This window comes from Calliopsis andreniformis, chromosome 8 (genome assembly GCF_051401765.1).
Source record: "Calliopsis andreniformis isolate RMS-2024a chromosome 8, iyCalAndr_principal, whole genome shotgun sequence".
Taxonomy (NCBI): domain Eukaryota; kingdom Metazoa; phylum Arthropoda; class Insecta; order Hymenoptera; family Andrenidae; genus Calliopsis; species Calliopsis andreniformis.
The window spans coordinates 3,943,996-3,971,846 of NC_135069.1; the positions used below are offsets into that span (position 1 = coordinate 3,943,996).

Here is a 27,851-nt window from a genome sequence, read left to right on the forward strand (position 1 = left end):
CCCTTATTAAATTGCTATTAAAGTGCAGTGTTCTAGGAATTTTGAAAAAGTCTAGCGAATTTTATATTGCTCGAGGAGAATCCTGTCTCTTGGTTCTCTCATTGATTTTACAATTCGAGAGCGGTGATGAATTGGCGAAGCTGAATCACGCGCACATCCTTGTAATTTACTAACGAACGCCTAAATGATGGTACAGGGACTTTGACCCTAGCAGCGTGACATCTGCTTTGAAGTATCAAGACGTAGTAGCCTCCAATTCCTCTGTTCGGCGTGGAACGTGCTGGGGAAAATTCGAGGAAAATGGTGCTGTCTCCGATACAGAATACTCGATTGCTATAACTCAATTTACTGAAAAATCACTAATGAACGCTAGCTCTATTAATTCAAAATTTGCTCCACGAAAAAATCAGCTGCAAATCCAAAGGGATGAAAATAAGAAAATTAGACTATTTATTAAAAAATGTCTCATTCTTCATAACTGACTCTATATTCAATGTAAAAATAATTTAATCAAATTCTTGCTTGTGTCAATGAAAGAATTCTCGTATTTTCTCCTTCAAAGGAATGTAACATTTGCAGCGCCCATTACCAGCAAAAAAATTCATTCAGTCGTCGAATACTATCGTAAAAAATTAACGAGTACGATCGCGAACAGAGCTTCGAATAACCATGGCCGATTCTTACCCCTCGCTTCCAGCACCCCTTTCATCTTCTCGCTCCTCCGAGATAGAGGACGGATTTTAACGGGCTCCCTTTGACGCGGCGCGGTCAAATGAATGCAATTTTCAATATGGAAGCTAGCCACTTCTCTGACAATTTAATCTGCACCGAAAGAAAAGCGCCCTGCGAGCTGTGCAAAGGCTATAAATACTCGCTGTAATACCATCACAGAGAAATTGCAGTTCGATACTAGGACGTGGCGTATTATCCTGCAAAAATTATTCCCCTAGGTTCACCGAGAAAAGTAGAGCCCTGTCATCATAATGTGGGACTGGAAATGCAGTTTGGCTCTCCTGAACGTATTTCCTATCGTTTCGTGTAATTGCCGACCGTATCGAAAAGATTTCCCCCTTTTTCGAGGGAGGATTGATCGATGGCCACTTTGTCCCAGCTTTGTGCAGTGAGCGGTGTAAGAGAAATTTCAGAAATAGTGCACTAATTTCCAGGTACTTCCCTTTACTTGGTCGTCTCTTGCGGCTGAAAGGGTACCATTACCGTAATCCCAGGGACGATAGTAATTTCCGTTTCCCTTCCGAATGAGTGCTGCCCGTGTAATTAAGAGATGAAAGGAACCAATGCGACAGCGAATTATCTGCATTCTTTTTAAAGGGAATACTGTGTTCTCAGTACTGATCTGTAGATACTGAATAGTAGTCTAGGGGATAATTCACGAGATAATTCTGTATGTAATCCTGTAGATGGTTCAGTAGATGCATCAGTAGATGGACCAGTAGGTGGACCAGTAGGTGGACCAGTAGATGGACCAGTAGATGGACCAGTAGATGGACCAGTAGATGGACCAGTAGATGGACCAGTGGATGGACCAGTGGATGGACCAGTGGATGGATCAGTGGATGGACCAGTGGATGGACCAGTGGATGGGCCAGTGGATGGGCCAGTGGATGGGCCAGTAGATGGATCAGTAGATGGATCAGTAGATGGATCAGTAGATGGATCAGTAGATGGATCAGTAGATGGGCCAGTAGATGGGCCAGTAGATGGGCCAGTAGATGGGCCAGTAGATGGGCCAGTAGATGGGCCAGTAGATGGGCCAGTAGATGGGCCAGTAGATGGGCCAGTAGATGGGCCAGTAGATGGGCCAGTAGATGGACCAAGGGGTAGTCCAGGAATCCTCTCCAGAGGGTCGCGTGGACGATCCGCACCCGCCGGAGGCTCCACAGCGAGTGAGATATTCGACGTCCTTCAGAGGTATTTATACCTTCCCGACCAGAAGAGGGGGGTCAACAAAACGAGTTCTCCGTGTGATAGGAATTACGAGATTAATCAAACGAAGAATAATTTTGCGAAAACTCAATACTTCCCATAAAATAATCATCCCATCAATAATCTCTGCTACACATATTGTTAATAACAATCCTCCGCAATGACTCGTGCAAATTAACATTTATAATTGTTGATTAACGAGATATAAAGCAATTTACAGCCTTGTAATTTTAGAATAATTTTCCTCTTGACCAAAATTTTATATTTCCAGTGATGTTCATTCGTGTGTTATATTTTTAATAATAATACTCATTACCAGACAAATATTATACTACTTAAATATGTATAAGTAGTCACAGATCTGTCCTACGAAAATGTCACATACCTTATTCAGTACGTACAAATCGATGGCCCCGAACTTTCACCAATCGTGCTACAGGAGAAGGTGGAACAGGCTTGCAAACGGCGATGCCATGGCGGTTGTGATAGGTCTGTCTGGGAAATGGGATTTGCATAAATAATGCAGCAGCTTGGTGAACGAAGTCGCGGCGAAGGCGAAGGAAAGTTACTTGCCCTGAATACCTATCAAGGAATCAGGGTGAGATTGATGAAGCGTCGCGTTGACTCGTCGTCCTGTCCACAATGGCGTATCGTCCCTGTGGCATGCGAATCGATCTATGACGACAACGAATCTGTCCCACAGAATCGAAACCACGATGAATCAAGCTGGGACCATTTATTGTTCTCATCGAAGGGCTGCAAAGAAGGAGGCTTCCAGGGAAAAATGACTCGGATCTGTTCGATTTCGTTGCAGGGTGTGGAAAGGGATCATTGTATCTTGGCGTATTTTCATGGAGTTAGAAAAAGTGTCTCCAAGGCATTCAGTAAAACATGTATATAACAACATTTAATTGTCTGTTATTTCGGAGAGATATGTTCAGTTTGACGATTTCAATGCGGTATCACAATCACTCGATCGGAGAGCTGAGAACCGGAAGAGGACAGCTCTAGTGGATTCTGTTGAAAGATCTTCTTAATATTCTCAGGCCTCCGATCGTCAGAGGAAGTCAACGTGTGTCCGACTACTACGCCAAGTGTAGAAATGTCTAGGTCGATTAAGTAAATAAAATTTATTTATTGAATAGTGGCACACCAGTGATGACGCGACAAGTAGTCAATCTTTGAACGCTCTTGACCAGCACCTCGCGTTCGAACGCTCTCCATTTACTTCCACTCTAATATCGTCAGTTTTCATACCCTTCGATGCATCCTTATCTTCGTATGCATCTTAGGGAAATGTGCACTCACGAAAACGAATCGTGCCCTCATCGCCACGATTCACGTGGTCTTGGTTCAAACACCCCAGAATCTTGATTACTTTGAAGGGAAAAAGAGAAACGAATCCCACTGCGATAAAGTTTCCCGATGCGGGAAAAGCTATCAATTAATCCGCGGGGATGAAGAATTCATTTGTTGCGGGAGCATCGATCTTCCCTTCAATACTCCTTTATCAGTTTCATAAGAAAAGAATTTTCTCTCCAATCAATGAAATAATTTTCCACAATTTTCTGGCTCGACCTTTTGATCCACAATTTTTACCCCGATCAGATTAAACAAAATATACTGCACCTTGAATTTTCTCAAAAATTTTATCCACAATCTCCTGTCGCAGTTGACATTCCCTCGCACGTCAAAATTGCACGCGTGTCATACACGGTCGTCCTGTCTACTAACAAAGAAATGTCCCTCCACCTCGTTCCTCTGGCGGCGTCGCTATCAAGCAAGGCGCGGCTGACGCGATGGATAAATGCGTCGAACACGAAAAGCGTCCTGACTGCTTGTCAGTTCTGACAGCGGCACAGATTACTCGGTTTTTGGCACGATTCGTTCTTCCCTCTCTCTCACGCCCGATCACTCACGGCTCACGTATCCACATTCTCCCTCACGCGAACAACCCCTTAACAAATCCATTAAACAGAACGATCCCCTTGCCTTACGTGTACACGTGTACATGCATATGTATACGACGCTTTACTGCAAGTCGCGAAGACTCGAAATTTGTGAAAAACACTCGCTGTACAAGGTACCATTAATGAATAATAAACCGTGTCGATCGTGTCAAAATACGACTGGGTCTCTTACGCGGCTACGCACTTATCTATGGCATTAAGTGTCAACTAAGTTGTGTGTCGGTACAGCACGTACGCCACACAATCGGCTCGAGTTTGTCTATACGATCACCAATCGTCGAACAGTTCGATTATCGTGTACAACCGTGTCTGTGATCAACAACTTCGCCGAGTCCCCTGCTTCGTGATTACGCTTTCCCATAGCTGCGTGACTGTGCCTCCTTAGGTGGCTGATTCTAGCCTTCAGACTCTCCTGCCATGACTCTGGCCCTCGTCCCTCGTCCCGATTTTGCGGTATAAAATGCTTGAAAAATTCTGGTCCACGACGCAGCGAAATCGTTGACCTGTTCCACTGCGATCGCTCGCGAAGAATAAGGAAAAGGCAAGGGCCCAAAATCGTGAGGTCCAAGTAATGTCCTCGGTATTTTGTACTTTGTCCTATCGAAAGCTGAACGAGCTAAACGATTCTCATTGAATAGAAATTGCTGTAAAGGCTCTTGGCCAACTAGCCCAGGGATTAATCTAATACCATTAAGCCTTCTGCCTGGGAACTGCTGCTTTAGGAATTTGATTGAAATAGTGGCCATAGGGGCACTCGTCTTGGACACTTCTTCAGATATTCTGCTGAGTCCGCATTTAGAATAATTGTGACTTTTTATTTATATCGTTGCGTGTGGTTCATATAATGCCTGTGGTTGAAGGTAAGTCCTGACTCGAAAAATCTGAGAATTGACTTGAACGCGAGGATTTAAGCCGTCGATTTCAGCGAACCTGAAATTCCCAAGGCCTGTGTCATACTAGACCATTTGACTACTTTAGGCTAGCTCTTGGCAGTGATCACTATGAATTTGGTCCGAGTCTAATCACACTGTGCCATGGTCTCCATCCATTTTACTTTCTTTCCTGCTGTTACTAAAGAACCCATCGTTTCTACTTCATATCTGAACTCTCTTTGAGGAAGACTGCTCTCTCAGTGCCTCAAGCTTCAATCAGCCTGGAATTATTGTCTTCGATGACGAATTCCCTTCAGACACATTGTCCAGTCGTCCTAAACCCTTTTGGATATGTTTAGCTTGCAATTCGCTCCCGCCTGCCTCTCCCATAGTAGCTTCCCATCGCACAGTCAAGAAAATTCGATCATCCTCATCATCTTCTGTCACTTGTCATTTGTACCATGAACGTCTCCAGCGAGGAGCAGCTCGATCCACAGTCTCTAGCATCCTTTCGACTTCCTTGTTCAGAGTCCTCGACTTCCCGCGATCCTCGTCGATCCTCGATGGTAGCGAGGTCCTCGACCCAGTCCGCGCGAGTCTCGAGGCCCACTGGGTGTTTGGCACAGGGCAGAGGTCATCCACGGCTGTACCTCTAAGTGAGCGACACTCGATCGACGTCGTCACGTGGACGAGGGCTCGATCGATGATTGGAGGTCGCCGGCGGCGGCGGTCAGCCCGCTTTGCGGTCCACCCACTCGCCCCGGCGACTACATATGCTATAAGCAGGTCTCCTTCTGGTCGACCACGTTCACGACCACGGAGGCTTGGGTAGGTAGCTCCTTCTGGACGGGCACACCTGTCGGCACCTCCTCCAATATGGGTCAAAGGGTCGTGGTCCTCGACACGGCCGCCGAGGGCGGGGGCGGCGGTGGCGGAGGCGATATCACCACGTCTGGCTCACCCGCCAGGTCGCAGTCGAATCTCCAGAGAATACTCTCAGGGTGGTCACCTCCTGGACCAAAGGAAATTTTTTATTTAATCCTTTTGAGGAATTCAAGTGTTTATGGACTAGGGACAGGAGGCAGGTGCTCTTGTTAACGCTTAGCTATTTTTTGCCAGATTGTAGATATTAAATAAGTGGTTATTAGTATTGCAGTTGGTGACCACAGCTTGTTCAGTTTGTGAATATTAGGATGCAGATTGTTTGAAAATTTCATGGCATGCTTGAGAACCGATCTCACCAGTTAAGGATTAAATGAAGAGATGAAAGCAGAAACTGAAATTTCTGAAGCCTGTTGCTTTGAGGCAGGTAGAGATTTTGGTATAATATCCAAGTGAAACGATGAATAATGGAGTGGACAAACCTTGACCCAAGACGATGCTTGAGGAGCCCCGTCTCTGCCTCGGTAGGGGTGGTTGATGCTTGTGCGTATGGCTGTGACTGTGGCTGTGTGAATGTGAGTGGCAGTGTGTGTGACGTGTGTGCGTGGGTGTGGCTTTGCACGGTGGTTGTTGCTGTTGTTGCTGTTGCTGCTGCGGCTGAGGACGAAGATGATGATGAGGCCTGTGCTAGGTGTTCCCGCCACGGCCCGCTGCTACTTGATCGAAGCTCAATGATTTCTTCATCTCCGTCATCGACAACGCACCACCCTCCTGCTGAGAGAAGCAAATGCAGGTGTTAGCTATATCGGGGCAACCGATGGACTCTTCAGCCCATCGCTGTGACTAGGCCGCGGGCTGCTGAGTTATTAAAAGTTGTTCAAGAAGTGGAGACGGGTCGTTAGAACTTGCCCAAACTCTTTAAAAGCTCGTAAAGGGTTTATCATCGAATCACGAGCCCTCACGTATCGAACTGGCTGCATTGGTCGTCATCTTTCAGTCTGAGAACTGTCGAGGATAGAGATGCTCGTTGCATGAAGGAAACAGTGTCCTGAATGGACCTATTCTCTGGCTTTATCGGAGAAATTTTCCAGAAGGACCGAGTGATTATCTAGGTTCAGAGGTTTGGAAATAGAGTGGTTCGATTCGTCATGAATGCGTATTTCTCTCTGGCTGGAGAAGCTCGGAGCTTATTCGCGCGGTTTTTTCACACGAGATTTAGGAAATCCGGTATATTGATTTATGTTCGTCCAGCTGCGCTACTTGGGGAAAAAAAGAATTTATTTTAGATAGAAATACAGCCATAGATGCCGAGCGGAATTGAATTTCGATATCGTATTTGCAACTGACTGAAAAGAAGAGACGGTATTTTCCCAGCTTTAAACATTTGAATCTTGAGAACTTGAAAGCTAAAAATGAAAAATTTTAAATAAAAAGTGCTACTGGTAAAACTGATAAAACTCTCTTAGCTTTGCTTTTTCAATATTGTCAATGTTAACACGAGTCAGCCACATAAAGAGCATCGAATTCAGTCGATCTCTTCTGACCATACGACCAGGAAATTCTGGGATCCAATGGATCGTTTATGCTAGACCGTGGCTTGGAAATGTGACACAGTCTGGAAAAATCACTTCCGCCGCGATCAGGAGAACCATTCAGGGGAGTTTCGACGATAGGTGAATCGTTTCTGTTCGACATCGTTCCCTTTTCCAATCCTGTTTAACGAACACTCTATCCTCTGACTGCTTAACCCTCAGAGCTGATATTTGCGGGGGTGTAACGACAAGTATCCACCTCCAGACCATTGGAATGAAATTTTACGAGTTGCTTTATGCTGCGATGTCGTGTCGATGCAAAAATGATACAAAGACATCTCCGTACTAGAGACTCCCATTTTCTTCTATTCTATACCAAAAGTGAAGATTTCCAGTGAAACTACCCTTAAAAAATTTTACCAATTCACTTCAGAGTCCAGAACCAGCTGAAGTATCTGTAAATGCAGACTCGTAAACTTTTCATTTCCAAGGATCCAATTCCTTCCATCTACAATCTTCCACCGTGTCAAAAGCCTGGGAGCCCTTTTGATGCTTCGCAAAGGTCTTCAGGCTTTTTCAGAAACGGATCGATTCCAACGAGATCGTCAACGCCGCCCGAGGCACCCGTCAGAACGACGTTGAAGTTGATGTGACGTTATAGGAATCGTATTACAGTCGTAGAACAGAATTCGAGGCATGCAATCGAGTTACGCGGGCGTATGTACACTGAGTGTGTCTGTGATGTGTTGGTGTACTGCGAATGCAAGCGTGTGGGACTGCACTCTGCGCCAATCGTGATTAAACGCGCAGAGCGGTCGATTCGCTGATAGCAAAAATACTGGACCGTGCCAAAATGCAGAACACATACTTATATACGTGTTTGTTTCTTTGTACAATACAAACAGAAGGAAAAAAAAGATAGGGACAGAAAGGGCCGTTCTTTTTTATCAACGACAGCGTCCAATCTAGTCGACGAATTAATGGTACCAGGTACACAGATACAATATAGAGATTGAGATAGAAAAGTACAAAGAAAGGGACAATCAATAGACAGTATATCAAGGCGCTCCCATTTGCAATACTCCCTTTCCTCTCGTTACTCGACGATGGTTCCCGCGTATCGACGCCGACGAAGGAAACGATGTGCGTTGGTGGGCTTCGTGGAGCCAGTGCCTCGATCACGATAATCCATTATCCCAAAATTATTCACGTTGCTACATCGATTTCACAGACGGGCGGTAAATACAGTCCACAAGATTATTCCCATCCGAATTCGCTGCTTTATTACCCTCCCGGGGATAGAATTACCGTGAAATGAGCACGGCTCCGCGACCAGCAATGACTCCTCTTCGAGGACCTCTTATTATTCTATCTGCATCCTTATTATCATTCATATTACTCAGCTCGATTGAACTACACACAGAAATCTCCAACACGAGCTTGGATATTAAATTTCCCGTTTCATGTTAAGTAACGCGCAATGTATCGAACCTGGCGAAACAATACAGCATGGATAAGCTTTCATAACCCGAATATTAACTCTGAAACGCGATGTCAATGGAAATGAATTGCAGTGAAACGATCAGGGTCTCGCGAACTCTGCTTAATGCAGGGATAAAGTTCTTTTCTATGAAATAAAAGGTTTCCTCCTCCTGGTAGGTGGAGGTAATCGTCGATAGGTCCCAGAAGAGGCCCTGTCAAAGGTGGTCGCGAGCCCGTCGTGAGGGACAGGACTTACACCATTTAACCGCGGTATCTCGATGCTCGGTATGTAGGTGGTCTCCTCGTGGCCAGTCGAGCAATACCGCGTCCTCCTTCTGCTCGCCCGCGGGCTGCAACGGCCGCAGGGCACCGCGGCGTCGGAATTGCGCGCTTTCGTCGCCGGCCTCTGCCGCGAGCCGCAGCGCACCGCGAACCGCAATTCCGATGCCATCTCGGCGCACAGGGACTGCCGAACACCCGCGTACACCCGATCCAAGTGGCGTTTCGAGTTTCATCCGTCGATGCGTGGACGGGCACGGCAGGCAAAACAATACCAACAAATAATACATACACAAGACTGTCGCGACCACAGCTCGTTACCATGCGACACCCTCTCACGCGCGAGCCCGATTCGAGAGACTTCAGAGTCAGCAGTTATACCCTGGACTTCAGCTTTTATTTGGGGATACTATTCCCCAATTAAATGCTTGAGAAATTTTTGTAGAATTCGTGAGAAATGGTGGAGGCTCTTTGGACTGACCAGACACAGAGTAGATTTGAAAATTAATTTTGGGGGTTCTGAATATTAATTTCCAAGATTCAGCAAGTGGAGATTATGTGGGATAGTATAAGTTACTTGTATGTGTGGTTTTTGATTGAGTTTCTATGTGAAATTTGGCTAGAAAATGTCTTAGATGAGTTTTAAGTAGTATAGGTCAGTGATTAGTCAGACAGACAGAAAAGTGTCTTTTGGTCGCCCTACTCAATCTACTTACAGAATTTTATTTTCCTGTAATAAAGTATTTAGAAGGGCAGATTGTTCCTTCCTCTATCAACTATTTTCATTGCCAATAAGCTACTTTTACCCTGTCTCTAGAATGGTATTGAATTACAGAAAGAAAGCTTAACGTTCAATTAACCAAGAGAAACGACCGGAAAAGTGGTCCAACGATACGATGGCCATCCAGAGAGCATTCCACTGTGTGTTCCAAAGAAACCAGAAAGTAAAAAGGATAAAAAGTCGCGGAAGACTCAGATGAAACGGCCTCGCGCCATGGCAGGGGAAAGTGTACGCTCATGCAGCACGTTACACGCGAAGCACGAAATTGTACGCAATTATCTCGGTGCTTCGCCTCGCTTACCCTCTCCGATTGGGTGTTCTTCTTGGAGTTCCAGCAGAACTCGAGGATCGCCACGAGGATCGCGAGCGCCAGGCCGCAGAGCAGCACGACAAAGACACCACCTGGAACGAGAAAGCCGGAAGCTCATTATTTCACCGCCGCTGGCTGTCTCTCGGTTTCTTCTCTGCCCTCGGCCTCAAGTTAATGTGACTGCCACCAAGGCTGCCTCCCTGAATCTGTCCTTCCACCTAACCCTTTCCCCACCCCCTTCGCACTATTTGTCCATTTATCTACCCATCCGTCTGCTCCCTCGCCCATGCGTCTTCGTCGTTATCCGCGCCCATTTACGTCCCTCTTCCATCGATCTTTTTCTCGACGCCACCTGAATCGCCGCCCCTTCTTCCCCCAGCGAACTTTCGACCCAGAGGAGAGGTCGAAGGAAAAGATTGACACAGGTTTAGGAGGGAAACTTTCTGTCCTGCGTGGAGAGCTCGCGGGGAAGTCTCTCGATAAAAGGATCGATAGACGTTCAATTAAAGTGGGGGATAGGGCGGCGAGGAAGTTTTTCGATTATTAAGGCCATGGGCAGGTGGGAGGAAGAGATGAGAATAATCGCGCGTGAAAAAGGAATTAAAGGCTGGCTTCCGTGGTCTGAACTGAATTTCACGGCAAGCATTGCTGTGTTAAATCGTTCACATACGAGTTCATATGAAAGTTCGCGTTTCTGTAGCAAAATTCAGCTTACCTTCGTTTAGGTTCTAATTTTCCTGCTCGCGAAACGAGATCCGTGAAGTTCGGCTTCGTTTGTAGGCACCAACGCTTCGTGCAAACTTTTTCGAAGCTCCATCCACGCCGCGAGCTCTCCACCGCCTCTGCTTACCTTTCAGTCGAGCTAACTTTGTGTTTGCTACGGCCTCGAATATCGAATTTTTTTCATTTCACTCCACCGAGTGTTGTTCGATCCTTGTACACACCGAAACGCTGCGCTGTGCTTTTTCCCTTAGCTCGGTGGTATTGTTTCAATGAGAAGCTTCGCACCAACCATGTTTCCTGTAATCTCATTTGCTCTCGAGAATTTTACTTACTAATTCCAAGAGAATAATAACTGTACCGAATAAAGGCATTGTAGTATGTATGGTGAATGAGTATTTGTTAGAATGTATTGTGGTGTGCGTTTGGGACCGAATGAAAGAGTGCGTGGATTAGTATGGATCAGTTACAAAGAAGGAAGGTTTGTGGGAGTGCATGTGGAGATTAGTGTGGGACAGGAGTGTGGTATCGTCGAACGAGCGTCTAGTGAGTTTTATTCTGTGGTTTGTTAAATATATATCTTAATCTCATAACTGTGAAGTTATTATTGTCCTTATCCACTGATCCTACACTACATAATTCTCTTCTCACATATAACAGTTTCCCCAAAATGAACTCTCGACATAATTCATATTAAGAATACCTAATCCAGGCCACAGAACTCGTATCTCATACGCACAAGGACTTATTTAAGAACCACGAGCAGGGTTATCAAGAGGAAACCGCAGCTCGCGAGCATTTTCCCTCATTACCATAAAAAAAGATGCCGAGTAGCATCGAAAACGTAACGAAGGCCCAGTGACTTCCAGCGTTTTAAAATAATTCTAACGCAGTCGATGGCACAGCTTCATCTGTATGCTAAGCGGAACACGTCTGCACGACCAGATCCCTCAGCAGGATCAGGTGAGCGTGCAGCAGGGCTCATTGCATGGCTGAATTTGCATAACTGCGCTGACACTGTGATTTAAACGACGTCCAAGGCGCCTGACAGGAAGGACCAAAGTTTCTCGAATGGACACTGATCTACTTCCACCCCCGCGCTCGCTAATTCCGCGGTAAGTCGGGGAAGAGTTGAGTAGTCAGCCTTCAGCCTATAAGGATGCCGCGCAGCCCACGGCGGGAAAGTTTCTACTTTGCTTTTGAAGGCGGGCTATTCCTGAGTTTCGGCCTGAAAGAGAACTTCCTTGACACGGGTAACTATTATTTTGGGCTGTCATGGAACAGTCGCCATTGAAACGACACCTCTGTTAATTGGACCTGCCTTGGTTCTATGGGAAAGTCAAGATGGTTTCCTTTTGGCCTGTGAAAGGGGATACAACGTTGACTGTGGAATATTGGCGGTAACTAACTTCGAATGTTAAGCAAGAGCTGTGATTGCTATGAAAATATTGATATCAAGCAGGTGGACACTTGTGCTGCTGTTAATCCTGTGGAATATAAACTAAATTTGTGGAAATAAAATTGTACAGAAATTTAAGAAAATAAATGAAAGCTTCAGAGAACTGGAAAAGCTTCTATTATTTCCTGAGCCTATGTAAAATTAATTTCGAGAGTAATTCTATAGTCTACTTGCAGCTCGACTTCCTAAAAGGATGCTTGAGAAGCCAAACACGTGGAAACCGAAGTTCAGCTAATTTGTGGGCACGAAGCTCGAAGTTGCGCACTTCCAATTTATTCTGACTTCCTAGCGAACGAGAAGCTCGTTTGTTTCCCGTCTCGCAAGTAATCGACATGTCTTTCCTAGAAAGGCGATTAGCGGGTCAGAAGTGAAATTCCAAGAGCCACCCTCAAGTCGTTCGTCCTGCCTGTCTCAGTCGAGAGCATTCGCTCTGCTGGCAAAGTGGCCACTTATCTAAGTTACAGGTTAGCTAGCGAAGGGGAGAAAAAAGGGAGAAAGAATTGCTGGGGATTCTGTAAAAAGAGGAAGCGAGGGATACAGCCCTACAGAGTGGGGGAGAATAGAAAGGGAGAACTTGTTGTGACTTCCATAAAATCTGGGAGGGGCACCCGAAGACACCCAAGAAAAATTTCTCGAGAACTTTCCGCGGGATTTCTCTGTGCCTGAAAGCTCCCTCGTTTCTCTTTTACGCCCTCCTAGATCCTTTTCTTTAGACTGCACTTATTGAGTGAAATGTCTGGGTAATGAGGTGAGTTTGTGGCTTTCAGTCAAAAGCTCTCTGGAAAGAAACTGGAATTCTTTTGATTTGATTTTTGAGAATGATTTCGCCTATTAACAGTAGATAAAAGTGGCAATGACTATATGTTTGATAAAAATTATCTGAGTAATTAGTTTCTTTAGTTTCTACTCTGACCTTTGACCCATTTCATGTGTAACGTGAGATCAGAATGAAATCCATCCGTCGCTCATTATGTATGTAATCCACAGATTACTCGAAAACTCAAATTAAGTAAAATATACAATATCTCATACTGGCATATTGAATTTAATGAATCTGTATTCTCATTTCGCGCATGTGTTAAATTAATTGCAATTCATTGTTTCAGCTGGCTCCGACACAATCCAATTCTAATTATTATTACTATAATTGTAGTTGATAGACGTGGTAATGCTATGGTTTCGTACCCAGTCAAAACTAATTTATGGTCATACAATAATTATGGAATTTTACCTTCCCCAACATTTAATATTATATACCTCATGTATTCTAATTTATTCAAGCCAACGCTAAAATGAAGTAATACACTTTTCCCAAGAAGAGAACCTTCCACTTAAGACCAAGACAAGCCACTCACCCTCACAGTTTACATTTCACTCAACTATACCTTCCAAATGAATTCCCCTGTTCATATTACCCTTCTCAGCGGTGCACTAAATTCGCGAAAAGAAAGCAACCCCCGCCATTTCAACTCTTTCTTATCGAACAAAACCGTAGATAGATTCCACTAAAAAATTCGACCCCTCCACACAGTATTTCTGAGTGACGTCGCGTAAAGTTACCCTTTTTCCCCCGTTGACAGTAAATTTCTCCGACACTTCCACTTTTTCGCTTATTTTTTCCACCCCAGCCGCTTCATCGCGCCAAGAAATTTAATTCCACGGGACTCACCGATATTTTCGACTCCCAGAGCGTTCGCCTTGCTTTCTTTGCTCTTCTCGTCCCTGTTGCACACGTCCCCCGTGTTCTTCCACCACTTATCGTACAGGATCTGTATCACGCCCTTCTCCTGCAGCTCCAGAATCGCCAGAGATATCTTGTCCCTCCAGGGCGAGCCTGCATATAAAACGGCTTCGTTAGGCTGGTCAAGGATCCCTGCGATTTCGCTTTTCAAACGAAATTGCTGGCCTCTCGAGTCGACGAAGGGGAAAGAAGCCAAGGAAAGGAACGTTTAGACCTTCGAATCTTCCCCGAGGGTGAACAGAGTCTTTCCAACGAAGCCCCCTTTTCTAGAATCTTGCCAGAGGACTTCTGCCGAATTTTCAACACGGATGAAAGCGATTGCGCTGCTTTGTCAGCGATTCAGTACCAGATGAAAAGCGAGAGGGTGACAGGAGTTATTAAAAATCCAGAGCAGTTGCTGAAATTAGGAAAATGGTTGACATGGAAATGGCTAAACGTAACCGTTCCAGCTTCTCTTTAACGAGATTGAGTTACTTTGACGCGAAGGTCTTTATAAAATGCTTTAAGATATTAATTAAGACGTTTCTCGCTTTACGAGGTCAAGTTTGCCGAATTTACGTCGAAAACCGCCAGTAATTTACGCTTCTTTCCTTGGAGTTAAAGAGCATGACTATGTGGACTGTGAATCTGAACGTTTCACGACGTTTTCTGAACAACAGGGTCGTTGAGTCTATAGTCACTTGGTAGCAAGTGTCCTGAGTCGCAACTTTCCAGAGAAATTGGAAACGAACGATATTTACGTTTCTACTTCCCTCACTATGACTGTATTTTTCTACCAGAGGCAAATGAATTCTGAGTACTATTCTATACGAGGACAACAGATGAGTGTGCCTCCAATTTGCGCCATTAGAATAGTGGTGTTGCAATTTGAAATAAAATGTTTCTCCATGGGGGATGAAAATTGAAGCAGAGAAAGAGGAATTTTTTGCTGGGGAGATTTTCAGGGAAAATACTAAAAATTATATTTTCTGACACGGTCGAGGGGCATAATGTGTAATAATGAATGTAAATATGGGACTTCTTTCCGGGAGGATCGTAGGTTCATTAAATTCGAGGCAAATTGAAAGTAAGTGAACTTATCCTGTCTGTATCACTGTAACGCATCCAACGACATAGGATCCCTCTTTGCATCCTTTCACACGTGAAAAACATACGGTGCTTAATTAAGGTTGATGAAAATGAAAAGCAGGGAATATTAAGTTCTATTACACTATATTATGAGAGATATCAGATAACATGTAAACGACAAGTAAGAATATATAACTAAAAGAGATCCATCTAAAAACGACATTGAATTAATTAAGCTTGCAACGAAATATGAAAACTGCTGCAGACCCTTATTTTTATTTTCCTGCAGACCTTAACTTTTTGCTACTTCTACACATTTGACTTAAGAGTTAATAGTGTCCTGTGGACTAATGGAACATAAGCTCCCTTCATGTAAATTTCGCTGCAAGTAACACATGGTCGAGAAGAAGAAATTGCGAATAAAATTAGAGTGTAGAGAGGATGTCAAAGACATCTCTAACTAGTCTTGTGCGTGGGTGGTAAAATTAATTGCTAGTGTTACCTTTTGGTGTGGCGATTCCATAGCCTTTACTGTCCAGAAGGCCGCCGATCTGCGTGAGATTACAGTCCCTTTGCACCGCATAATCGAGCATAGTGGATTCCATCAAGAAGGCGTAGTCACCCTCCAGCACCCTCTTCACCCCATCCTCGTAGCTCTTCACGAACACTGATGGTGATTTCGATTCCATGAACCTCCACATCTTCTGGTATATGCCAATTTTCGAGTCCTGTTATTGCAGCACAATAGAACACACAGTTATCGACCAACCAATATAATATTAGCGAACAAAACTCTGACTATTAACTTTATGAGTAAAGTGGCGGTGTTACATAGCAGAGAGTTTCCCAACCACTAAAATTCCCATTCTCGACCAATTTTTTCTACTTCCTGGCCGATTTTTCGTGCATTTTTCTACTCAGTCATCAGCAACAAGCGCAATTTGGTTGAACGCTTGAAAAAAGACACGTTTAAAATTTCCACCGCGGCGCATTCAGCTCGGCCATTCTTTTTGTTGTTTGAATACGTTCAATGGATTCTCCCAACCGATTCCCTTCCTTTAAATGCAATTTCGCATACACGTGACCATCGCAAAGCCAAATCTGCGACAGAATTCGCCACGCAGAGTTCCAATAACCCGATATTAATGCTGCGTTACAGCTACATGTTCGCTGAAATAGCGTTTCGAATTTAATAACGTTAAGAGTTGCGTGACCCCGTCCTCGTAAAAGGATCGACGGAATTTAACAATACTCTTGGCAAAAGCGTCGCGCGATTTTATACTACGCGGGCTACGAGAATTGCTGCACACGTCCTCTGGAATAATTAGTCAAATTAGTTACACGAGCGATTACAACTGGTAAGTTTATAGTTTTAATATCCCTCGGGACGAGACGCGAATGCGTTCGCGCCAAGCCACTAAAACCTTTAGCAAGACACACGAAGGGGATATTTATGAAATGCACGCATGCCCAGTGGGTATAAGCATTTTACCGAGACTCATTTCCTGAAAAACGTCGCTACTGCTCGAGAGCATTGTCATGACAACAATTTAGAATCATTATCTATCAGTGTATCTAGACAGAGTCACTCAAAAATCCTTATACTACTCCCTCAACACGATAAAATTGAAGTTAAAAAATTTTTTTAAACATAAAGTTTCAATGCATTTTTTTTACCTACATTTCTGTCAATTTATTTAATGTCAATTTCTTGGAAATCTGTATTTAAGCTCTGAGTGTCCCTCCACTGGTATAGTAAGTGTTAAACTAGTGAATCAGTTTGTGTAATTGATGATACCCTTCAAAGATAATGTACTTAACACTGTATAGAATGAAGTATTTAGTGTTGCTACTCACTCTGAAGAACGTCATCGTGCTACCACCCTCCAAAGTGCCATAGGAGATCTCGGTCTGCTCTGCTAGATCAGCCGCGTTCTCGATCGGCGTTATCATCCTCTCCACCGTCAAGAAGGCAGCGAGGTTGGCCGTGTAGGAGGAGATGATGATCAGCGTGAAGAACCACCAGATCCCGCCTACTATCCTCGTGCTAGTTGCCTGATAACGACGATCGATATTCCCCTTATTCACAGGAAATCAAGTCCTCGAGCAATTCCTTTCCCTTCGGTTTCTGGAGGCCCCTTTCGCGCCTCTACAGACGCGAATTCGTCGACGACGAAGTTATATTGAACGCACAAAGGGCGAGCAGTCGAGAGAATGGGAATTCGATTCGTTGAATTTTTTTTCGAGGAGATGTCGTGGGAAGCATCCAGTTTCCATGGTATTTTCGAATGAGCTCGCGAGACGTGGGGCCAATCGTCTTTCCTGCAAATATCGCTTCAATTTCGCGTCCCCGAGTCGGGAGCCCGTAAAGAACCTCGACGATCAATCGAAACCGCGGCGAGGAGCATCGAGGCTGGGACGATTTAAGTCCACGATGCTCCCGCAGCTACATTCCGCTTCGTGATAGAAGAATGCAATATGCAGTCTCATTTCTGCGCTGGAGGACGCTAATGGCATACTTCGTGCCGTTAGTGGCAGCCAGCCGATCGCGGGAGAGGCTACCGAACGAAAGACATTTTTGAATAATTCTTTTCCACGCCTGTTCTTTGCTGGAAACTTGGACGTGTAGTTCTACTCCTAGTGGGAAGCATGGTAAATAGAATAACCTTGGTCTTGGACAGACGTGTAGCAAGTAGAATAATGTCTGATATGATCAGTGAAAATTAAGTAGTATAACCCTATATATGGGTAGGGAAACACTAAGTAGAATAAGTCAATAATTTGTCACACAAAGAGACTGAAATATTCCTATACTTGAGCAGTCACACTTTCACATTCCCAACTTCAAAAATTCTTAAACTTAAAAGAGTTTCTTTAAGACAAATGTGAAGTGTATAGAACAGTGACCGTAGTTTTCAACCTAAGAATTTCTCGACAGAGACCGCAGAAAGGAAAGGTAACTGACTTGCCTCGCGAGTAACTCGATGAAAAATGAAACAGAGAGACTGTTCTCACTCCATCAACCTGTTAGAGAAAGGAATAGCTCGTCTCCTGGACTGGAGACAGATATTTATTCATATCGCCAATGGAGAGGCGAGATGCGCTTTTCGCTGAAGTTTTCTGAAACCTTTCTCCCGCGAAAAATATCTCGCTACACTAGCGATACGAAAAAGTTACGTGGACGTGTTAGTAACGATTTCGCCCGAAGTTCTGCACATTTATATTTGACGTAATTGCACTCGTTTGTCAATGGTTTTAATATTTAATCCTGGAATTTACCACGGGATTGCTAGTTTTTTCGCGGTTCTCGCAGAGTCGCAACGACAACCCCGCATGTACATACACGCCACCAGAGCCGGCTATCACCATATGCTGTACAAGTTCCCTCGCCCCGTTTTCGACTGTATTGGACTGCAGTTTTAACGACGACCTTCGATGCATTTTTAAGGGGGAGGATTGCATTGATTCATGGATCACACTAGCCCTTGTCGAAACCAGAAATTGGAATTTTGAGTGCTAAACTTATCGGATATCCGATTACAACTTGCAATTCTGAACTCCGTTTTCGTTTTGTAGTCAGTAGAATGAAATGTTATCAAGTGACGGGAATTACGCTTGTTGGAGGAGGAGAAATTGCAGGTAGCAGCCATTTGCAGTGTTAAGTTCACAGAAAAGGAAGTGGATTAATTCTCTTCCTTAGCACGTTATCTCACGGTGCTGGAAATTGAATGTTTCTTGCTCACGCGAAGCTCTAATGACTAGCAATTGATTTCTGTGTACTTCTGAGTCGGTCTGCAGGGTTTTTCATGCATGAAGTTCCATGGAATACGAATTTCTTTAGATAATTCGCGAGATACTTTGCTTCACCCACAATAGAAATGAAGAACAGTTGAAATTAATAAAATTGATGACAACTTAAATATGGTGAAACTTCGCTAGAATGACATGCGAAATGGAAAACAGTCGGTGAATCGTTGCGATGGAAATATGATTAACAGAATATAAGGTGCTTGGCTGCTATGTGCATGCAGGGGTGACATGCGTCCTCTCGAAGCGTCGATTGATGAAACTAAATTTGAGCGCTTTGATAGTAAATTAAATAATCTAAATCACGGTAAAACATGAAATTGACTGATTTCTATCTCCCATTTCGAGTAATAAATTATTCTCTGTCGTGTACTCATATGGTGCTGCAAATGTTCTCTTATATCAATATTTATTCTTTGATACAACGAGGTAGCTTGTTGGATTTTCTTATGAACAAACAAGTATGTTTCCCCAACTTTTGCAATTATTTCCCCGAGTATCAAACTTCTATCGCCACTAGGTGCCCAAAAGAGCGACAGTATCCACAACCAGTCGATTTCCTTTCCCATCTTTCATTTCCCCTGAGAAACCGCAGTCAATAAGCTTCCTATGACCTTCCTCGGTCCTCCACTTTGTACGTGGATCTCGGAAAAGGGAATAACTTTCTGTAGGTAAACCCCTCGATGATTAAACGCAACTAGAACTCGGAAACTCAGAAGGAGCCCAAAAGTAGATAGAAAGTAAAAGCCAGAGGGAAGAGACGGTGATCACAGAGGCAAAAAGGTCAAAGGGAGAGACTGTGCCCGTAATTGTTTGCCGACTAAAACGAGCCTGGTTTTTCGTAGCCCGCCTCGACTCGGTCTAAGCACGCAGTTAACCAGAATACGCGGCGAGTCCACACTTACGGGCTTTACGGGCGCAACGAAATTCTGGAAGCTCGTTTTAAATGGTCGTCTTTACGACAGATAATATCGTTACGAGCTACAAGTTACTTTACAGTGTCGTGGAATCGTTGTTGGCCTGGCTTCTGCCCTCTGGCATGACGTTTCATACAATTCTAAATCGCGTTATTCCTCTCGATAATAGAGAGACCTATTATACATTGATATTAATCTCATTATTATGTATCATGCATATCATTTATTATATATCGTGCTCATTCAGATGTCCGATTTATGCTCTATCGGATCACTGAAAGAGCAGTTCACTGTCGACAATCCTCCAATTTTTCAGGGTTGAAGCGAATTTCTACTAATACCTTTCCAAATAATTTTTTTACAGCCATGAGGATGTTAATTTCTTTAAAAAAAATAAAAGAAGATTCCTATTATTTTAGTCTCTTCAACTAGTGTATCGCCTCTTAAATATTGCAACTAAATTGATGAACGAATAGCTATTAAAAGAGTACTATTCTTCAATTTCTACTTCAAACAGTGACACTGCTGTCTCAGTGTATTATTTATAAGCTTGCAATGCCAATACTCATGACTTTGTAGGATGTGGTTATAGGAATATCGATATAATCCAACAAGCTCCCTCGCCCTCCTCGCAATCTCTGCCTGCCGACTCTGTGGTGGCGATGTTTACCTTGGGGTTGAGGTCGCTGCCCTGTTGCATAAGGGTGCCGACCGTAAACCAGAAGCTGTTGGCCAGGGTGAACTCGTTGACGGTTCTGGGCAGGGGAATGTCATCGCTGTCGGGGTCCAAGGCGCTCACGTGACCACCCTGATCACATCGTGGCCCCCGCCAAGTGGTGTGAAAATTCAAGGGCAATTACACGGCCTGTTCTCGAGTACTTTACCCTCTGTGGCACTCTCGAAGAGTCGTGAGAGTCGATACGGAACGCATTTCCTCAATTAATCACTTTGCAGCACTCTTAGTTACTGTATAACGCTACAAAGATTTCGATACTCGCGGATTGGCATGCAACAATATTGAGAAACCTCAAAGCATACTAAAGGCACCTTACAATGTTCTCATAAAGGAAGATAAATCTTTTCTTCAGATCCTTGGGAGACGTGCTACAGTATGACATTATGTACGTCGCCGACACTGTCAAGAGCTTGATATATACTGTCAACGCGTTGCCTAATAACCTCTGATACACGATATGGTCGACTAGCTCTCACAGCACACCGGGTTCAACGCAACTACCCCTCGGGAGCGCGCCACATTGTTTACTACCATGAAAACATAATTTATCCCTGGCAAGCTATCGCGCAACCCTATGACGTCCCTGTTATTGAATTTCGTGAACAATGTTGCACCCTCGGAACGCTATGCGCTATTGCCATGCCTCACGAAGTACTAATTGAACTTTATGCACCAGTTGTTCGGAGCTGTTCAGATAACCCTCTATCTAACCACGAATATTCGCCCAATTTCCTCACGACTCTTCGTTAACAGGCACAGAGGTCAGGCAGCATGACGAGCACCACTCGACGGGAGCCTACCTGCAGAGGACAGTTGCAGCTGGGGCAGGGTGTGGGCTCCACCCACTCATAAGGGGAGAACCTCGCCACCATCCAGATCGTCAAGGACACCATCACGTAAGCGCCCATCATGGACAACCAGATCTCCACGGCGAGGGGATTCATGAACGAGAACAGCCTCGATGGCATTCGCCCAGAAACCTGAAGCAATTACACGTGTTTCCGCATAACTGATCCCCTAATCACTGAGCCCCTCGAACATCGTGCGTCACCAGGATCTCTGAGCTCAGCTCAGGAACCTATTTCGCCTCCCTCCCAGCGACCCCCACCCAGTTTGGCATTGTTTATTCACTGTTTTCTCGCGCGAAATAATTCAGAAGGCAAGGATTTTCACCATGGAGCCATACTCTGCGTCAGGATTGAATGCCGCTCGCAAGACGATCCTTTATCCCGCTGAAATCACAGCCCTGCTCTATTCTTCAGCCCGTCAGGCGGTGCACAATAGGCAGCCAGAAAACTGCGCGAGCTGAAGCGTTATACGAGCCCCTTTATCCCTTCGGTCACCCCTTTCCCCCGTGGCCGAAACTGGGACCAGGGTTAGACGAATTTGAAGCGGGATATCGTTTCGCGTCAACTGCTTCGAATGACCCTATAGTCGGACAATCGGTGCTTCCAGACGTGACAGCTTCTGGTTTCTCTATTTCTGCCTCTGTCCACTTCAGAAGCTCCTAGAGGAATAGTCACTTCCTCCAATTCGTCGAAATATCGTGCGCCACCAGCAACTGGGTTAAGAGGTGCTCCTATCGGGAGGCTCGTTCATGAAGGACACTACAAATTTTTCTGGAGGGAACAAGTTGCAATATCTCCAAATTCTTTTGGGAACAATATTGGTAGAATACTCAAGAATTTTTTTCAGTCACGATATTAACCCTGGAACGTAGAAACACCCTTAAAAAAGAATCTGAAATATCTCTTAAAATAATTCTACAATATTTCCCACAATAGAATTTCATAATACCTAAGTCAAAGCTAAAAATGTATAAACGACTATATTAATCGTATATTTATACTAATAAAATAAATTATCCACTTCGATAGATTTCTTTTGCCCATTATCTATATTAGGCGCTGTTTATGTAAAATTCTGACTACAGACAGGTTGTAAATTATTCATCGAAAGTATCAAAGGGTGTTTACCAGTAGAATAAATAATTTCGCCCCCAGAAAAATTTCTCTGTAAATCTCTCAAATAGGAGCCTCCCTAATCTGTCCCCATCTCGAAACGAGAGAAATAGTCCAGTGGCGGGGCACCTCGTTGCGTGTACCTTGGGGTTGAGCCCGCTGCCCTGCCTGAGGAACGTGCCCGTGATGAACCAGAAGCTGTTGCTCACGCTGAACTGGTTCTCGACGACGTCGCTTTCCGCGAGACACGGGTGAGGGTTGTTCCACTCGTACGGGCTGAACCGAGCCATCACGAAGAGGGTGAAGCTCACCAGCATGTACGCGGCCAGCACGTACAGCCAGATCTCGACGGCCAGCGGGTTCATGAAGGAGAACAACCGCGTTGGTTGGCTGGATGGCACCTAAATTACGTTACGCTACGATTTTAATTAAAACGGATCTCGTACCGCTCGCCCGCCGTCAGACGGGGACCTTCGTGGGAACGTTCTAACCCTGCTAGATCGGTTTCATCGAGAACCCCGTCCCCTTCCACTAAACCCCATCCCGCTTCTCAGGTTCCTATGGCTCCTCAGGGTGTACAAGTTGCATACACCGGGCATGGACTATTTGTACCCTCGACGTCTCTATTGTGGCAGTGCTTCATTATTTCCCTACGTTGCCTATTAATTTTGCTCTGCAACATTGTGCAAGGATTCCGTGGAAATTCCTCGATGCAGAGTACGCTTCGTATTCATAGCTTTCGTGAAATACTTGAGAGAAATATTCTTTGGAAACGCTTCTGTTTTTTAGCGTGGAGAATGTTGGATATTTTGATCAATTGTCGGGACGAGGTTCTCGCGAGAGCTTTCGTGGCTACGTGGAATCGAAGAGACGCTAAGTGTTAGTAATTCGAGAAGTTGTTGCACGATAACAGCGACTCACCTTAAAGAGAATTCCGATACCCAGATTCATGAAGGGCTTGGTGAAGTCTATCACGCTCTCGCGGGCGTAGTTTATCGTCATGGACGCAACGGCCAAGTCTGCTCTCTGCAACAGAAAAGGGAGCAGCGTCAGCTTTCGGTATTTTACACAGAGGCAGCAGGAATTTTTCGGACGAATTCGCCCTGTATTCGTATGCAAATTTGTTCAGATTTCTCCGAAATGAAAAAAGAGACGCACCGAGTACAGTGGATCTTCTAGCTAGAAGGGGGAAATGTTGCAAGGGCTGACAGTGTTTGTCGTGTCGTGAATATCGCGCCAACGAAAGGCACGAACCGTTAAGTGTTCGAGACTCGAGGAAACTGTTTGCCTTGCAAAATAGCAGATGCATTTTTTATAAGCGGATCTATGCGAAACGGTAGGTCACCGCCGATGACGTCTTTCCTTCGGGACGATCCGCTTACAGTTTCGCTGGTTTCTGGGTTAAGGCGGCGCCCCTTTCACGGGGGACAGATTGCTCTGCATCTTTTATAAACTGCTGATCTTCGGAATTCAGCTCGCGTCTGTGGCGGCATTGCGGTTACCCACGCGAAATGCGCGCTGGAGCGGGTCATCTGCGCCCTTCGACCCTCGGGCGGCTGGGTGAATCCTCTTCCCCGAGGAGAGACTATTTCTCCCTTTGTTTCGCTGTGAATTCCCAATCTTCACGTTTTCCTGGCTCCACAGTATCGTCGTTAACCAGTGATTTTCGGCTGGATAGCAGTTGCAGCGAATAATGGCTCCGTTCCTTCCACTTGCTGCACGTCTGAACAACGACTGGCCTATTCTACTTAGGAAATACGCAGTATACTTGACTGGAGCTTCTGTTCTGTTCAAAATGAACGCGATCCACTTGACAGACACTTGTGTCGATTATACATATTCTCCTAGTAACACTGTTTTAAAGTTATTCAAACATTTTACAACATAAAAGATCAAGAAATTATCTTTAATTATATGTTCAAATAGTTCAGTATGTAATAATAAATTGTTCTCTTTATTCAAGTTACTGAAATTAATTAATTGAAGTGACCCTGTCTTTTGATTACAGTTTGTAGACATGGTCAGACTATTATTGTTCATGGTGTAAACATATTCCAGTTTATAAATATTGACCACAGTTTCGCCATTGACCCTTCTTTGTTCCTACCCGCTCAGGAAATGATTGTGAATATTGTGTGTTGAGTTTTACTTTGTTTTAGCACTCTGTAGGCAAATATACGAGATATTGTTATGAGAATAAACACATGATCTTCATGCAAATTTGCTTCAGTAATTGTTATATGAGCTTCATGAAAATATTCTCCAGAATTTTTCTCAGTGAACATTTCATAAATTTGTTTTAACTTATTTAGTATAATTATTCCTTTTATTTATCTTCCTATCTATCCATTTCTCTCACACACACGCATTTTTTTTAATGAGTCTGCAGCATGTCTATCAGAGAAAAAGTACCGAGCGCATTGTTCCGTGGAAAATACCAGCTGTACGTGTTACTTATAATAACCCCATTACGAATGCAGTTGCATCTCTATAGGAACGAAGAATTGATTCACCAGCGACGGAAAGACAACATTTGCTCTTCCTGTTATGCGAAAGGAACCTTTGAAAATATAATGAAAATTTATAGAGCCGAACAAATATCCTCCGAAGAAAAATCCGTGGATCGCGCTATATTCTCTATTCTCTATATTGTTTTATATTGGAATTTAAGCTTAAAATAAAATAAAAATAGCGGTAGTGTCCAGCTATCGAGACATGGTCAGCTACTGGGACATTTACCTTAGAGGAAGAAAAGCTATGAATATTTCCAATGAAGTGGCTTCGGTGTCGAATTGATTATACCAGTCCAGGAGACGAAAGTTGGTAAATTAGTACGCGTCATCGCGTCTCAGTGGATCCCGATTTAATAACAGCCGTTTTTTTAGAATTCAGATGTTACATGGTAACATCTGCGTGACAGGTCTATGAATCAGAATATCCGATACGTTGTTACTCTGTTAGAAAACGCGAAATTAGATGCTCGTCGTGGCTCAGGGTATGCATAATGAAATTCTACCCGAGGATGGATTTATTGCGACAGCCTCGCTGGGGCTACTGCTTTGCATACAAAATTGTCCATCATCCTCTCCCTTCGGCGCCACTTGCTTCCACCAGTGTTATTTGTTCCAGCTAAAATATGCAATTTTTCTGGTCGGGGCTTTTTCGTTCTGCCACTGTTCATGCAAATGCTATCACTATCTATTACTATCAGTCAACGTAATTGACCCAGGTAGCATGAAACTTTTTTTAAAAATTTTCATAAAATAATTTCATTTCTCCCCTACTTCCTATGCTGTCAGAATTTTTTAAACTGAGTTCCCCTGTAATTATATTTCTGGAAGATTAATGGGTAAAAGCGTCTCGAAATTTTTCTCAAGTCTAAATAAATCTTAGCAGCAGATTAATAGTAGTTTAATATAAATAAAATGACGTTTCACGTATCAGAGAAAAGCTTAGAGATGCAGGGGTCTACATAGAAGCAAGTTTCAAACGTCAAAGAAATCACAGGAATATTTCTCGTACCTAGATCGTTCAGAACGCTTTAAATCTTACCTTTTCCATAAGCTCCCGCACGATGCCATTCCACTCCTTGGTCTCAGGATCGTAAACGCCGTACATGTGATCAGGCACGAGTCTGATGGCGTACTGAAAGCCAACCTGGCCGGCGATCCACTTCAGCAGATCGATGCAAAATCCTTCGAATCTGGCGTTGCCTGTCAGATTCTTGTCTTCCTTCACCATCACGTAGGGCTTCTCCTGCGAGAAAGATAAGATTCCTTTGATGGATCAGCTGTAGAAAGCAGGTAGCCGAAGGGATAAGAGAAACGAGTAGGGGGGTAGCTAGAGTAGGGAGGTTGGCTTTGTGAGCGAAAAAAAAAGAAAAATCTTATTCGAAGGCAGGTAGCAATATGCAGTCATCAAATGCAGTCTAATGCGAGCAACGCTGGAAGATTCGAATTTGAACAACTCCTTCCTTCCTTCGAAACCTCTTTCATCTTAGAAGACGAGATAAAACGTTACATCTCATTGATGTTCACCTTTGACAGGAAATTGAGTGAAATTAGTTCCTTCGAGGAGGCTTGAAGCGAGAAATGAAAGCCTCGAGTGATCCAGGGGAAAACTGTTATCTAGAGTGCGATGAGGTAATACTCCATGGAACAAATATTTTTGGTAGAGCTCGTGAAATATTAAAAGATAAACTGCGGAGGTTTTACAAGTACCCACGTTCGCGGCTGCGAGCCAGCTTTTCACGAGTTCCCATTTGAGAGACAACATTTTATTCGACTCTGGCGGAAACAGGAGTTTGCAGCAGCTAAAAGCCCTCCAAAAACATTTATCACGCCCCCGCGCTTCCCTGCCTATTATTCTCTGCTCCTACTAGATTCTCCGCGGCTAATACTTCATTTCAAACGTGATTCAACCTGAAACTATGCTCGTAGTACAATTACCTCTCTCGTCATTACGACCAGGGTGATATTCGTCGCTGTGGTCTCGTAAAATGCTCCCACGTCGGTCACGTTTACGCCAGTTCCAGGTTTCCACTCGCCCACTTTGACTAACTCCTCTTTCTTCAGCTTCAGCAGGTCCAGCTTGAAATTGTTCCGTTTCCCTTCGTTGAACTCGATATGTCCGGTTAGGCCGTGTAAGCCTGCCTGCGAACAGAAGCGTTCGTTACCCTAAAATCGATGCTCACTCAAGGTTTCATTAAAAGAATGAGTAAAAAGTTTGTATGAAAATAAAAATGTAAAGTTTTTTAATTCGAGTTAGAATATTTAGTATCTGTGTTTTTCGTAAAGTGTTTCCAACCAGTCAGGATCCTCACGATTTCCCTCGACAGAAATGCCAACAATGGTCCCCGCGATAATGGACAATTAAATCATTTCTGTCGCATGATTAGCCACCGCGGAACAATTAATTATTGGATCACAACGCGTCAGTCCTTGTGCCCATAATTACGCGATAACGAGACGCGTTCTGCTCGTTATTCAGCCGATTCATCCGTCAGACTCGGCCAGATTCGCCCTTCCTCCTTGTCTACCATTTCCCCTGCGATCCATCAACCATATTCTACCCCCGAGTTCAGCGACGAAAATTTTTCTCGTTAATTAGAGCCCCTGGCCAGTCGAAATTTACGAGACTTTTTTTCGATAGAAAACTCAGTCAGTGCTGACCAAATTCCAGCCCAGCTATATTTTCCATGATTTCATCTGACAAACGCGGCAGCTTTTCCACTAGCTGACCCGATTCTTCTGATGTTTTCAAAATGCCGTTTCTGCAGCACAATGGGAAATGAATCGTTCGATTTTCCCTAATGTTTCTGTTGCCCTCAGCCGTATTTCCAGAGCGACTGATTTAAAACAGTTCCGATCGGGAATAGAGGGTAGGAGACT

The 27,851-nt window shown here is 44.2% G+C and overlaps 1 protein-coding gene across 4 annotated transcripts in view; it reads right to left on the bottom strand.

The window, feature by feature from the left end:
- Positions 1-5,674: 5,674 nt before the first annotated feature.
- LOC143182700 (glutamate receptor ionotropic, kainate 2) overlaps positions 5,675-27,851 on the bottom strand; it is a 118,422-nt gene continuing 96,245 nt past the window's right edge. Inside the window, exons 9-19 of one of the 4 annotated variants that reach the window (XM_076383905.1) lie at positions 26,910-27,113; positions 26,014-26,217; positions 23,383-23,487; positions 22,605-22,862; positions 16,898-17,095; positions 15,543-15,768; positions 13,901-14,065; positions 10,044-10,144; positions 8,941-9,148; positions 6,151-6,442; positions 5,675-5,798 (exon numbers count right to left, since the gene is read on the bottom strand). In XM_076383905.1, coding sequence (XP_076240020.1) covers positions 5,792-5,798; positions 6,151-6,442; positions 8,941-9,148; positions 10,044-10,144; positions 13,901-14,065; positions 15,543-15,768; positions 16,898-17,095; positions 22,605-22,862; positions 23,383-23,487; positions 26,014-26,217; positions 26,910-27,113 — 1,968 coding nt within the window. In that variant the 3' untranslated portion in view covers positions 5,675-5,791. Of the gene's footprint in view, positions 5,799-6,150; positions 6,443-8,940; positions 9,149-10,043; positions 10,145-13,900; positions 14,066-15,542; positions 15,769-16,897; positions 17,096-22,604; positions 22,863-23,382; positions 23,488-26,013; positions 26,218-26,909; positions 27,114-27,851 lie in introns of those variants that run through there. The other 3 variants (XM_076383906.1, XM_076383908.1, XM_076383907.1) reach the window with 3 other exon arrangements.